At 34.7% G+C, this 14,000-nt stretch overlaps 1 protein-coding gene across 2 annotated transcripts; it reads left to right on the forward strand.

Annotated features, from left to right (window-relative positions):
• Nucleotides 1–1,061: 1,061 nt before the first annotated feature.
• LOC112769705 (G-type lectin S-receptor-like serine/threonine-protein kinase RKS1) lies at nucleotides 1,062–3,220 on the forward strand. 2 transcript variants are annotated; one of them, XR_011876631.1, is made up of 5 exons: nucleotides 1,062–1,634; nucleotides 1,733–1,870; nucleotides 2,107–2,249; nucleotides 2,543–2,754; nucleotides 2,983–3,220. XR_011876631.1 is itself a non-coding variant. In XM_025814186.2 (4 exons), the coding sequence occupies exons 1-4, from the start codon at nucleotides 1,190–1,192 to the stop codon at nucleotides 2,618–2,620; spliced, it is 804 nt and encodes a 267-aa protein (XP_025669971.2). In that variant the 5' UTR covers nucleotides 1,062–1,189; the 3' UTR covers nucleotides 2,621–2,800. The 2 variants fall into 2 exon arrangements, 1 of the variants encoding a protein (XP_025669971.2); XM_025814186.2 differs by lacking the exon at nucleotides 2,983–3,220 and having other exon boundaries at nucleotides 2,543–2,800.
• Nucleotides 3,221–14,000: the final 10,780 nt, after the last annotated feature.

The following is a 14,000-nucleotide window of genomic DNA, read 5'->3' on the forward strand; positions in this document are numbered from 1 at the left end:
GAAATCCTTTTTGGAGTGTAAGTCAAGATAGAAGGCCCGGATTGATGGATCTTGGTGAGAAGGAAAGACACAGAGGTAATTGCATGTTGGTTATAGCATTTGGTTTCCTCTCCTCTCTCTCTGGCCGAACCGGTTTATGCATGAAGAAGAAGAAGTTGTCTCGGTTCATCAGTTTCAACCTTGGAGGCTTCCCCTTCTATAAATAAGAGAGAACAGCTAGGGCTTGAAGCAAGGAGTTAAGAGCGTAAAGCACAGTGTTCTTATAGCTACCAAAACTAACAGAAGTTCTTCTCCTTCAATGTTCTTCATTTTATAATTTTTCTGTTTAGTTTTGTCTGTTTGAGTCTCATGGAAAAAGGCAAACAGTGAGGTTTGTAAGAAAAAGCCATAGAGCGGAAAAAGGCAGAGTATACAAAATTTTTAAAAAAAAAGTCATAGATGTCCTAGAGGTCCTTTGCACATCTGTGTTGTGTTTCATGATTCTGTGGGAATCCCCTTGCAAGTTGGGTTAGCACTTAGCAGTTGAAAGCTTGGCAGTGACCAAGTCAAGTTCAGGATTGGGGATTAAATTCTGGACTTGTCCCGGATAGGAAGGGTAGTTTCTATGGAGAATTGGTGTATGTAATCATGATTATAGTGGAATTCCATCATTGTTGTGATGGAGACTGGATGTAGGTTGCATTGCACTTGGCAGCTGAACCAGGATACTTCGTGGTGTGATTCTCTCTCTCTCTTCTACTCCATTTCTATTTCTGCTGCGTAGGAGATAAAACTGAAAAATATCTCTTATCTGGTTACGAGATAAAAAGAAAAAGTCTCGTGGCTAGATACGAAACAAAAAACAAAAAATCTCCAAAAGTTATTTCAAAGGCCAGCAAGTATTAATAAGCAAAAAAAATGGGCTAAGATTCAAACCCCCTTCTCTTAGCCACTTATACATAAGCATGCCTACTAATGTGCTTGGATTTCGGTTTCTAGCTGTTGATCACTTTATCTACTGATAACAATAAACAAAACATTAATGGAAAGTTTCATCTTGTTTCTGTTATTTTTTTCATTGCTGCATGATACAGCAGTTTCCACTACCATAGAAAGTATCAGTACTACCCAGTCCCTCAACGATGGCGATACCATGGTTTCAGGTGGTGGAACCTTTGCACTAGGATTCTTCAATAGCTAAGACAATCCCATGAAACGTTATCTTGGAATATGGTACAATGAAGTAGTACCTATGACGGTAGTATGGGTTGCCAAGAGAAACAATCCCCTCAATGACTCATCAGGGCTCTTGAAGATCACTGATAAAGGATTGCTTGTGCTTCTCAACAATAACAATAGCATCTTTTGGTCGTCCAACTCATCATCAAATTTGACACAACAACCAGTTGCATTGCTTTGGGATTCAGGGAACCTCATTGTGAACACCAATAACAAGGAGTCAGAATATATTCTTTGGCATTGTTTTGATTACCCTTTTGACACGCTATTGCCAGGGATGATGCTGGGGACCGATCTAACTACAGGCCTAAATAGGAACCTCACATCAAGGAGTAGCCCTGATGATCCTTCTAATATTAGAGTGCTGAGTGATCCACAGCAAGATCTTTATGTCAGAATGTCCAAGAAGCATTCAGGTATCTATTCATATCCCAACTTTGATGTCCCTTTTCTATTATTCTTTTCATACTATTGTTAAACTTGTTTGTTTTTGTCTTTAAATGTATTTTCTTAGATGAAGATAACAAGTTAAAACGTCGATCCAATATCCGGAAGCTGTGGATTATGGTCTCCTGCTCAGTCTTATTTGTAGGAATTTTAATCCTGTCTGGATCATTCATCGTTTGTAGAAGAAGGATGTACCTGTTACACGGTAAGTACTTCTGCAGGTTCATGTGCTTGACCTCCGTTATTCTATAGAGTTTCTTTTTGAGAATGATTGTGATATAAATTTTTTATGTATTGGTTGGGTAGTAATAGTATGAGATTCATGCTCTTATTTATTTTTGATCTCTTTGTGCTTCTTTCATATGCTCTATAGAGATAAATCTTTCCTTTTCTGCTTCTTTTTCATCTTTTCCCAGTTCCCACTGTTTATTACTCTAATAGGAAACCTGAGAAGCAATTCAGAAGAGCATGAGGAAGAAGAACTAGAGCTACCCTTGTTTGATAGGGCTACATTTAATTTTGCAACTAACAGATTTTCCACCGATAACATATTAGGAACAGGTGGTTTTGGTTCTGTTTATAAGGTATTGATCAAGGTATTGATCAGATAAGAAGTTAAGAACAAATTGATATCAAGGTGTCCATGATAGTGATTAAAAAAGGAAAAGTCTAGGGGGCCAACAACTTTGTTAAATTCTGGCCAGCATATAACCAGCAAAAAAAATTGAGCTATTGGATGAAATCTCGCACCAATCTTACACCATTAAAACTATCATTGATGGCTATTTGATGGCTACAAATCACAAAAATTGCTGGCCCCTAGCATTCCTTATTAAAAAATATAGAAATTCTGAAATGTATATTTTATAATATTCAGGGCATACTGGAAAGTGGAAAAGAAATAGCTGTTAAGAGGCTCCGAGAAAATTCTAGGCAAGGACTTAAAAGAGTTTAAAACCGAAGTCATGCACATAGCAAAACTTCAGCACAGGAATTTGGCGAAGCTTCTAGGATGTTGCATTCAAGTGAAAGAAAGGATGCTGGTCTATGAGTTTATGCCAGATAAAAGCTTGGACCACTTCATATTTGGTTTGATTCCACTTGAACATTAATTCTAGTTCTTTTTCATTCTCTAGTTTGGATAATTAGATTTTCTTCCCATCAGAATATGTAGTTAAAGTGACAAGTTTAAAGTCTTTAATTATATCATAGTGAACTTAAATTTTCATAATATGGCTAATCATTAATCGCTTTTTTCCACATAAGCTTTTGAAGCTCATAAGAATATCAGTACAACTTATTTATCTTCTAAAGCAGATGGTGACAAAGGCATATTACTAGACTGGCCTAAGCGTTTTCTCATTATAAATGGTATTGCACTGGGCCTTCTATATCTTCATCAAGACTCGAGGCATAGAGTAATACATAGAGATCTCAAGGCTGGAAATATTTTGTTAGATATTGAAATAAATCCAAAAATCTCATACTTTGGCCTGGCAAGAAGCATCCTAGGAAACAAAAATGAAGCAACCACAAATCATGTTGTTGGAACTTAGTAAGTTCTTATGGTTGATTAATTGATATGTTGCATGTATACAGTATGATATTTTCCTCGTTCTGTAATTGAATATTGATGATATGTCCAGTGGCTATATGGCACCAGAGTACATAATTGATGGACTATTCTCAACAAAATCCGATATCTATAGCTTTGGTGTGTTAGTGTTGGAAATAGTTAGTGGAAAGAGCAATAGAGCATTCAACCATAGATATCACCACTTTAGTCTTCTCGGGCATGTAATCTTAATTTTCATTGTCCTTGCTATTTATTTAATTATTTTTATCAGTACTAAATAACTAGACACATAAATACAGGCATCGACATTTTTCATAGAAGACAAGTCCTTAGATATAGTTGATGCATCTATCAGAGACTCAATTAATTTACCAGAAGTCATGAGATCGATTCATGTGGGTCTGTTATGCGTGCAACAAAGTCTAGAGGATCGGCCAAACATGTCATACGTGCTTAAGGTGCTGAGTAGTGAATGGGAATTGCCTCAACCGAAAAAGCTTGGATTCTTCACTCAGAGAGATTTGGTTGGTGGCAGTTCTTCGTCAAGCAGCAGCAACAACAAAGTATTGTCAATTAATAAACTCTCGGTTAGTGAGGTTGATCCACGGTAGTTGTGATTTTGGAATCAGTTTCCCATTTTTATACAACAAATACTTTAAATTAAAAGAAATCTATTATATCTATTATATATTTCTAATTTTACAACTAAAATGTGCCACATATCACTTTTTCATTGCAATTGGAATCAAATATTTCTCTCCAAAATTAAAAAGTTCACATCTCTTCACTACTAATTTTACAACCAAAATATGCTATATGTCACCCCTCATTGTAATTGAAATTAAATCTTTCGCTCCAAAATTAAATCTCCCCTCCATACTAATTTTACATCCAAAATGTGCCACATGTCACTCCCTCATTGCAATTCAAATCAAATATTTCCCTCCAAAATTAAAGAGTTCTCTCTTTCTCTCTCTTCCTTTTTCTATTTATCTCATTCCTTCAACTACTCTATCTATTTTATATATCATTATTAATATCAATCATTAATTACTAATTTGACAATCAAAATGTGCAACATGAGATTTTTTAATTGCATTAAAATTAAAATTGAAATATTATAAATATACCTATATTATGTATCATATATTACTATCTAATTTAATAATCAAATGTGTCACATGACACTCTCTTATTAAAATTGAGCGAAATTTTTTTCCAAAATTAATAAATTTGCTTCCCAAATTCTCCCATCTACCTCTTTCCATTTTTCTATTTCTCTCTATCATTTTCACTCCATATATAATTTATATTTTATATTAGTAATTCGACAAATCAAAATATGTCATCCGATATTTTTTTATTACAATTAAAATAAATTTTTTTCCAAAATTAACAAACCCTCGCTCTCACTTTCATTCTTTATCTTTATCTTTATCTTTCTCTCTCTTTTCTCTCATTCTCTATTTTTTTTACCTTTCTGTTCTACGGAAAATAAAATTAACAAAATAATATAATTCAAATAAAAAATATTATTATTATATACATATTTTTTTAATTTTTTATTTAGTTTTAAATTTTCACCGCTTATCTTTCTAATTTATATTTTTATTTCTCTTCTTTCAAATATTTATTACATATAATTTGGAAAAAATACTAATGTTATAATCAAAAGTTAGAATCAAGATTCAATTGTTTTAAAAAAAATTAATTTTGAGTTAATTTTATAACTATTAGTATAATTTTTTATGCTAATATCTAATTATATTTGTATATACATAGAGAGAAAAAATATTATTTTTAAATAACAAGTATAAAAATTAATTACTTCTATTTGTACAATAGATTTAACACCTAATTAAATGTAAAAATATACACGTTAAATTGTTTTAAATTTTAGATAATGAATGTTAAAATTAATTATTAATAAAAAATTAGACTTTTTCATATAAAAATAATAACTAAAAATCGTATTATTTGATTTTTTATCTATAAATACTTTGGTATTTTTAACCAGAAATTTTTGTCAGCCTACAACTTTTTTTTGTAAAAATAGTTTGATTTTATAAATCTTTTGTACTATACATAATCTATACCGTCAGAATAAATCATAATTTTAAAAAATGTATATTTACATAATATTATTACGAGTAAAAATATTAGTTATATACTCATGTGAAGTGCTTAAATAAGAGAATTTGTCAGTTTGTAAGTAGGATTTAGGGATGGAATAAACTGATAAAAAGTTTTATTACTTGTTTATGTTTCATCTTAATAAATATACTTTGTCTTTGTACCAAGAAGTCTAAAATCTAATTTATATTTTCTCTATTCTTTTAAATAGAAATTAGATTTCAAAATCTATTAAGTAGAACGAATAGTACAATTCACGTTTCAATAATAATAATCGCTTAGTTCGCAAAATTTTAAAATCAACCACTCAATTTTTATCAAATTAATTATTATTTTTAAATTTATAAAAAAAATAAAATAACAAAAAAAAATAAAAAATATCGATAATTAAAAATTAATAGTGTCTAACTAAATTTGTAATCTATAAAGATATTGAATCCATATCCTTATATTTATTATATTTTACCATTATAAATAATACAATAAATTTATAACCCCAATAATTAATCTATAAATAACTCATTAAAGGTAATAAACATTCATATTACAAATGTCATAATAATATTATTAATCATAAGAAATTTTACATTACAAATATTCAAATTCTATACTATTTGACCTATTTATATAAGTCTCTTATCACTATTCTTTCAAATAACATCAAATTTAGCACAAGAAAATTTATTTTCGAACTACACAACATCTCAAACTTACTCAATAGAGCATCATTCTTTGGATAATAATACAATATCACCAAACAAACAGATAATTAGTTTATCAAAGTTTGTGTAGTTCGTATATGCAAAATATTAACACCCACAAATGAAGAGGAGTCTCTTTGCTTAGAAATGATTATATTAGATGAAAAAGAAACAACTACATCTATGGCGCATGTAATCAAACACCACCATATTCAATAATAAGGTAATTATATATACTTTGAGGAGTGCTAGGGGGCCAGCAACTTTTGTGATTTGTAGCTGATGAGTTTGGAAAACTCCAAATTAAAATTAGTGATGATCAAACATTATTAATAGAATCAATTGCAAAAATTATTAATCTAATTTTAATGTGCTAACTAATAGTTTTTTTTGTTACTTGCAGGATTTGGCTTTGGGCCAAAATAGCAAGCCCCATGTGAGATTAAAATTCAGCCTTGATTTTAAAAAATGTTTAAAGTGTTGTGGCTGAATTGATATTATACTTGTTGGGCCAAATTTAACTATTATTAGCCCAAGTCTTTTTAAAGAAGAGATCCACTAGCTTGGTCCAAATTGAAAAAACAAGAGAGAGGGAATCATGCATGCTTCCACGGATATCATATTCATCTTTGGATGGATTTCAAATTTTGTTTTAATGCACTTAATGCAGACATTGAAAATAGGAAAGAGAAAGTGAAAAAATGATGTGATTGCCTTAAGTGTGTTACACGCTACGAGGCATGGGTTTTAAAATAATTAATTCATCTTCATTCTTTTTCTTAGCTCCACTAAAAGCATTTCAATTTCTTTCTTCTCTCTCTTCTCTTCTCTAACTTCGGTCACCTCACAGCAACTATGGAAGAAATTTTGAGCTATCAAAAGAGGGTGGAAGAAGCTAGTAACAAGACCATTGTAATGATGGCACCAAGAAAAAGAAAATAAAAAGTATGCTGTGGCTGAGATCTTCACCAAAAAGGGGTAAGATTTGGTGAAGTAAGCTCATGCTCTCCATACCAAAATTGGAAGAAGATGATCTCGGTCAGAGGAAGAAGATCTCAGAGGTATGGCTCGTCTCTGCTTTGTGTTCACCCATCACAGAAGGTAGCTAAGGAGACTACGTGAAGGAGGAAGCAAAAGTGGAGCAGGAGGAGCTATCATGCATCAAGAACACATCAAGGGCTAGGGATCCTTCTTGGAGTCCAAGTCAAGATGGATGGTCCGGATTGGTGAAGATTGGTGCAAAAGGAAGACACAGAGGTAATTGCATGTTGGGTTTTACATTCAGTTTCCTCTCCTCTCTCTCTGGCCAAACCGGTTCTGGTTTGAAGAAGAAGAAGTTTAGCTTGGTTCAACAGTTTCAACCGTGGAGGCTTCCCCTTTTATAAATAAGGGAGAACAGTCAGGGATTGAAGCAAGGAAAAGAGTGAAAGCACAGTGTTCCTATAGCTACCCAAGCTAACAGAAGTTCTTCTCCTTCAATATTTTCTATTTTGTATTTTTCTGTTTAATTTTGTCTGTCTTGAGTCTCATGGAAAAAGGCAAACAGTGAGGTTTGTAAGAAAAAGCCATAGAGCGGAAAAATGCAGAGAGTGAAAAATTAAAAGAAAAAGCCATAGATGTCCTTAGAGGTCCTTTGTACATCTGCGTTGTGTTTCATGATTCTATGGGAATCCCCTTGCAAGTTGGGTTAGCACTTAGCAGTTGAAAGCTTGGCTGTGACCAAGTCAAGTTCAGGATTGGGGATTAGATTCTGGACTTGTCCCGGATAGGAAGGATAGTTCCTAGGGAGAATTGGTGTATGTAATCATGATTATAGTGGAATTCCATCATTGTTGTGATGGAGACTGGATGTAGGCTGCATTGCACTTAGTAGCTGAACCAGGATACATCTTGGTGTGATTCTCTCTCTCTTCTACTCCATTTCTGTTCTCTGCTGCATAGGAGACAAAACTGAAAAATATCTCTTTGCTAGTTACGAGACAAAAAGAAAATGTCTCTTGACTAGACACGAGACAAAAATAAAATTATCTCCTCAAAGTGTTCTGAAAAACAGCAAGTGTAATTAAGCGAAAAAGGGGCTAAGATTCAACCCCCCCTTCTCTTAGCCACTGATAAACCATCAATTGGTATCAGAGCATGGTCTCAAAGAGATCAAGCTTTGCAGCTTGGAGAAAAGATCCAGATGGCAGAGAACAGTGGCTCAACTCTGGTGTCCTACAATCTGACAGAAGGACAGTCAAGCAACTGACATCCTCTTTTCAATGGGAAGAACTACACCTATTGGAAGGAGAGAATGAAGATCTTTGTGCAAGCATTAGATTACAGACTATGGAAGATCATCCTGGAGGGTCTTCAATTTCCAACCATCACAAGTGCTGAAGGAGTAATTTCCCTTAAACCAGAAGCTAGTTGGACCGAAGAAGACAGAAAGAAGGTGGAGCTCAACGCCAAGGCTATCAACTTGCTCAACTGTGCAATCAGCTTCGAGGAATACCGACGTGTATCACGATGCATAACGGCAAAGAAAATCTGGGACAAACTTCAAGTTACTCATGAAGGAACCACCATAGTGAAGAAGACAAGGATAGATATGCTGAACAGAGAATACGAAATGTTCACAATGAAGGAAGGAGAATCAATAGATGAAATGTTTGAAAGATTCAACACCATCATTGTTGGCTTGGATGCTATAGGGATTAAGTATCCTGAATCTGTGCTTGTGAGGAGAGTTCTAAGGTGTCTTACAAAAGAGTGGGAAACAAAAGCATTGATAATATCTGAGAGTAGTGGTCTTGATTCTATGACATATGATGACTTGAGAGGAAATTTACTTGCTTTTGAAAACACGTATTTGAAAAAGGATTCAAAAAGAAAAGGAATAGCTCTTACATCTGTTTCTAACCCTCTGGATGATGAATCCAGTGATAACTCCTCTGAAAATGAATTTGTGTTGTTTGCCAAAAAATTCAGGAAAATGGTGAAGCTCAAGGAAAGAAGCAAGGGAAGCAGCTCCAGGAAACAAAGGAAAGATTTTAGCAAGGTGATATGTTACAACTGCAAAGAAACTGGGCATTTCAAATCAGATTGCCCTAAGTTAAAGAAAGAGGAGAAGCCAAAGAAGAAAGGTCTGATGGCTTCTTGGGAGGACTTTGAAAACGACTCAGAAGATGATGAAGAATCAGAAACCAAGTCCCAACAATGTCTCATGGCAGATCACGTTGAACAGGTAGTCTTTCATAACCATGACACTGAAGATCTTCATCTTATGATAGACCACCTTTCTAAAAAAATTAGATGCTTCCTGCTTGATAACCAAGATCTTGAACAACAAATCACCATACTTAAAGCAGAAAATGGTTTTCTCAAAGATAAGTTAAGGGAGGCTGAAGCTGCTGTTGAACTTGTTGAAGAAAACAAGTAGCTAAAAGCCCAACTTAAAAGCTATGAAAGTGATTATTCTGTTGTTGCATATGTAGACTGTTTTAAAAGAAATGAAGAGTTGCTTAAAGAGGTCAATAAGCTTAAAGAAGACTTAGCCAAGCTCACTCAAAGTTCTGAAAATCTAAATCAAATCTTGGCTAGTCAAAAACCTCTTTATGATAAAGCTGGCTTGGGTTTCCTCAAATCTGTTGAGAAACTTTCTTTTGAAAATATTGCTTCATCTTCTAATGATACAAGGTTTCAAAACCCAGCAAGCTTTAGCAAAACAACAACTCCAAGATTTTGTAGACTATGTAACCGAAATGACCACTTTCCCATTCAATGTTTCTTTGGTGAAAGAATGATTGATGACAAAGTTTGCAAAGTTGTTTTTGACTATAATGGATTGGGACATAGGAGATGGTTTAACGTGAAAGGATCCAAGAAGATTTGGATACCTAAGGTCACTTGAGCTTATTTTGTAGGTATGCCTAGCATCCAAGCAGAAGGACAATATGTGGTACATGGACAGCGGATGCTCTAGGCATATGACCGGAAAGGGAACCTTCTTCATAAAGCTTGATGAGTATGATGGAGGGTTTTTCACTTTCGGTGATGATGGTAAAGAAAAAATAATGGCCATGGGAAAAGTTGGTAAAAATTTCTCATCTTGTATAAATGATGTTCTTCTTGTTGATGGTTTGAAACACAATTTACTAAGTGTTAGCCAATTGTGTGATCTTGGATATGAGGTTATTTTTAGAAAATTGGTATGCTTAGTTATTTGTGAAAAATCGGGGGATATTTTGTTTGAAGCTAAGAGGTGCAATAATGTGTATGGATTGACTCTTGAGGACTTGAAAGATCAAAAAGTGACATGTTTTACCTCTCTTGAATCTAAAAAATAGCTTTGGCATAAGAGATTGGGTCATGCTAGCATGTACCAAATCTCTAAGCTAGTTAAGAAAAACTTGGTTAGAGGAATTCCAAATATTAAATTTGATAAGGATCTTACTTGTGATGCTTGCCAATTAGGCAAACAAGTTAAATCATCTTTTAAACCAAAAGATGGAATTTCAACCAAAAGGCCATTAGAGATGTTACACATTGATCTTTTTGGTCCAACAAGAACTCAAAGTTTAGGAGGTAAACACTATGGTTTAGTGGTGGTGGATGATTACTTTAGATTCAGTTGGGTACTTTTTCTTGCTCATAAAAATGATGCTTTCCATGCTTTCTCAACTCTTTGCAAAAGAATTCAAAATGAAAAAGATTTAAAAATTGCCCTTTTGAGAAGTGATCACGGAAAAGAATTTGAAAATCAAGACTTTGAAAAATTCTGTGATGATTTTGGAATTGCTCATAACTTTTCATGCCCTAGAACCCCTCAACAAAATAGGGTGGTTGAAATAAGGAATAGAAGCCTTCAAGAGATGACTAGGGCCATGCTATGTGAAAATGAGATTCCAAAATTTCTATGGGCTGAAGCTGTAAATACAGCTTGCTACATTTTGAATAGGACCATTATTAGAAAAGGGTTGAAGAAAACTCATTATGAGCTATGGAAAGGAACCCCTCCTAATCTTAAGTATTTCCATGTTTTTTGGATGCAAATGCTTTGTACTTAACAACAAAGAAAACCTTGGTAAATTTGATCCAAAATCTTATGAGGGGATGTTTGTTGGATACTCCACCACTAGCAAGGCTTATAGAATTTACCTCAAAGAACATAGGACCATAGAGAAATCCATACATGTTTCTTTTTGTGATTCTAATTCAATTCCCAGTACTGTGATAGAAGATGATACAGATTGTGAAGATGCTGTCAACAAGGAGGCCAATGAAGAAAGTCCTAAATCTGCTCAAATTGAAAAATCTGTCTGTCCAATTTTGTCTCGTCAGGATGGAGGAGACATTTCTGTTTTGTCTCCTGAGCCAACAAGAGAATCTGGAACAGAACAATCCACTGAAGCTCATCAAAGTTCAACATCACTCCGAAAGCCAAGAGAATAGAAGTCCATGAGGGGTTATCCTCATGAATTTATCATTGGTGATCCCTCTCAAGGTGTAACAACAAGATCTCAACCAAAAAGCAATCCGAACCAAAAAATTTTGCTCTCTTGTCGCAAATGGAGCCCAACAATGTAAAACAAGCTCTTGAAGATCCATCATGGGTCAAAAGCCATGCAAGAAGAGCTCGCTCAATTTGACAAGAATGAGGTTTGGATATTAGTACCTCATCCGGATGGTAAGAAGGTAACGGCTACTAAGTGGGTTTTCAAAAATAAATTAGGTGAGGATGAAAAAGTTGTTCGTAACAAGGCTAGATTAGTGGCCCAAGGTTACGATCAAAAAGAGGGAATAGATTTTGATGAGTCTTTTGCACCGGTAGCAAGAATGGAAGCAATTAGGTTGCTTCTTGCCTATGCTGCCCATACGGGTTTTAAAATGTTTCAAATAGATATCAAATGTGCTTTTCTTAATGGCTTTATTGATAGAGAGGTATTTGTGGCTCAACCCCCCGGTTTTGAAGATAAAGAATTTCCAAACCATGTTTTCAAACTCTCAAAGACTCTTTATGGCCTTAGGAAAGCTCCAAGAGCTTGGTATGAAAGGCTTAGTACCTTCTTGTTGGAAAATCAATTTGAAAGGGGTACCACCGATACTATTTTATTTATTAAAGCATCTAATTATGATATTCTCCTAGTTCAAGTTTATGTGGATGATATAGTATTTGGATCGGTCAATGAGTCCTTGTGTGAAGAGTTTGGAAAACTCATGACTAGTGAGTTTGAAATGAGTTTAATGGGAGAGCTAACATTCTTTCTTGGCCTCCAAATTAAACAAACTCCTAGTGGTACTTTTATTCACCAAGGAAAGTATGCTAAAGAATTAATCAAGAAATTTGGCCTAGAAAATTCCAAACCAATGGGAACTCCAATGCATCCAAACACTAAACTTGAAAAGAATGATGATGGCAAAGATGTGGATGAAACACGGTATAGAGGAATGATAGGATCTCTCATGTACCTTACCTCCTCTAGACTGGATATTGTACAAAGCGTGGGTGTATGTTCAAGATTTCAATCTTACCCAAAAGAATCCCATCTTTCGGCTGTCAAACGCATCATTAGATATATTAAGGGAACTAGTGATTATGGCTTATGGTATCCAAAATCTGATGATTTTTGTGCAGTGGGCTTTTGTGATGCAGATTATGCGGGAGATCGGGTGGATAGAAAGAGCACATCCGGCATGTGTTGCTTCCTTGGAAGCTCACTCAACATGTGGTCAAGCAAGAAGCAAGCCACAGTAGCTTTATCCACAGCCGAAGCTGAATATATTTCTGCCTCCGCATGTTGTTCACAATTAATTTGGTTGAAAACTCAATTAGAGGATTACAAATTAAAAATCAATAGTATACCCTTGTTTTGTGACAACATGAGTGTCATAAACATCTCAAAAAATTCTGTTTTGCACTCAAGAACCAAGCACATTGAGATCAAATATCACTTTATTAGAGAACATGTGCAAAAGGGTACTATTGATATTCAATTTGTAAAATCCGAAGAACAACTTGCGGATATATTCACTAAGCCTTTGTGTGAAGACAGATTCTACTCTTTGAGAAATAGCTTAGGAATGATTGAATTAAGTTATGTTGATAAATTGTGAATTCTTTAATTCTGTTTGGTTTTATCTCGTAGGAAGGGAGGAGACAAATCTTAGGACGTGATGAATGGGCCATGATACAGGGGGAGACTGAACAGATGTTAATTATCTTGGGCCTCACCAAACTTCTTTGACCCTACTCTGACCCGTTTTGAGATCCTCATTTTTTTAATCATTCTTTTGGAAGGTTGTCATATCAAATATTGTAGGAAGTAGTTGTTGTCAAATCAAATCTTTATCCTTCCCTCATCCCTTGATTCTAGGAGTTAACCTTTTAGTTTTTTTTAAATCTTTCCTTGGTTAATAACTGCGCCCCTTAATGGGTAATAACTCCCTCCATTCTCTCTCTCCACTCAGCATTTAATGCTTCCCTAATCTCCCTCCTCTCACCACTCTCTTCGGCCTCTTTTCATCTTTCCTCTCTCTTCTCCATTTTCTTCATAACATGAAAAAGAAAGTTGCCCCAAGGAAGAGTAGTCGAACCCCCTTACCAAAAAGTTCTCCATTTTCAACTCCTCAAACTCATACACACATTCATATACACTCCACATCTTCTTCATCTCATTCACCATCATCCAAACAAATCGAAACAATGAGAAGGAAAGTGATAGCCCAGAAAACTTCATACAGAAAAAAGCTTGGAAAGAATAAGGAACCAATCCTGGAAGAAGAAGAGGAGTTTCAAACCTCCCTTCGTCACTCACCACCGAAGAAGGCAACCCCACATGCGTCTGCCCGAAGCTCTCAGAAGACCAAAAGTTACGTGCTACATAACACAAAGGAACCACCGAACCTGGAATCCCTGGATTTCAAGAATAAATACAACAAAGTTC

Source organism: Arachis hypogaea, chromosome 18, assembly GCF_003086295.3.
Source record: "Arachis hypogaea cultivar Tifrunner chromosome 18, arahy.Tifrunner.gnm2.J5K5, whole genome shotgun sequence".
Taxonomy (NCBI): domain Eukaryota; kingdom Viridiplantae; phylum Streptophyta; class Magnoliopsida; order Fabales; family Fabaceae; genus Arachis; species Arachis hypogaea.

Coding starts and splice junctions, on each gene's coding strand:
- LOC112769705 (XM_025814186.2), top strand. CDS start 1,190: ATGAAACGTTATCTTGGAATATGGTACAATGAAGTAGTACCTATGACG. Junction 1,871..2,106: donor AAGGATGTACCTGTTACACG/GTAAGTACTTCT, acceptor TTACTCTAATAG/GAAACCTGAGAAGCAATTCA. Junction 2,250..2,542: donor GTTTTGGTTCTGTTTATAAG/GTATTGATCAAG, acceptor TATAATATTCAG/GGCATACTGGAAAGTGGAAA.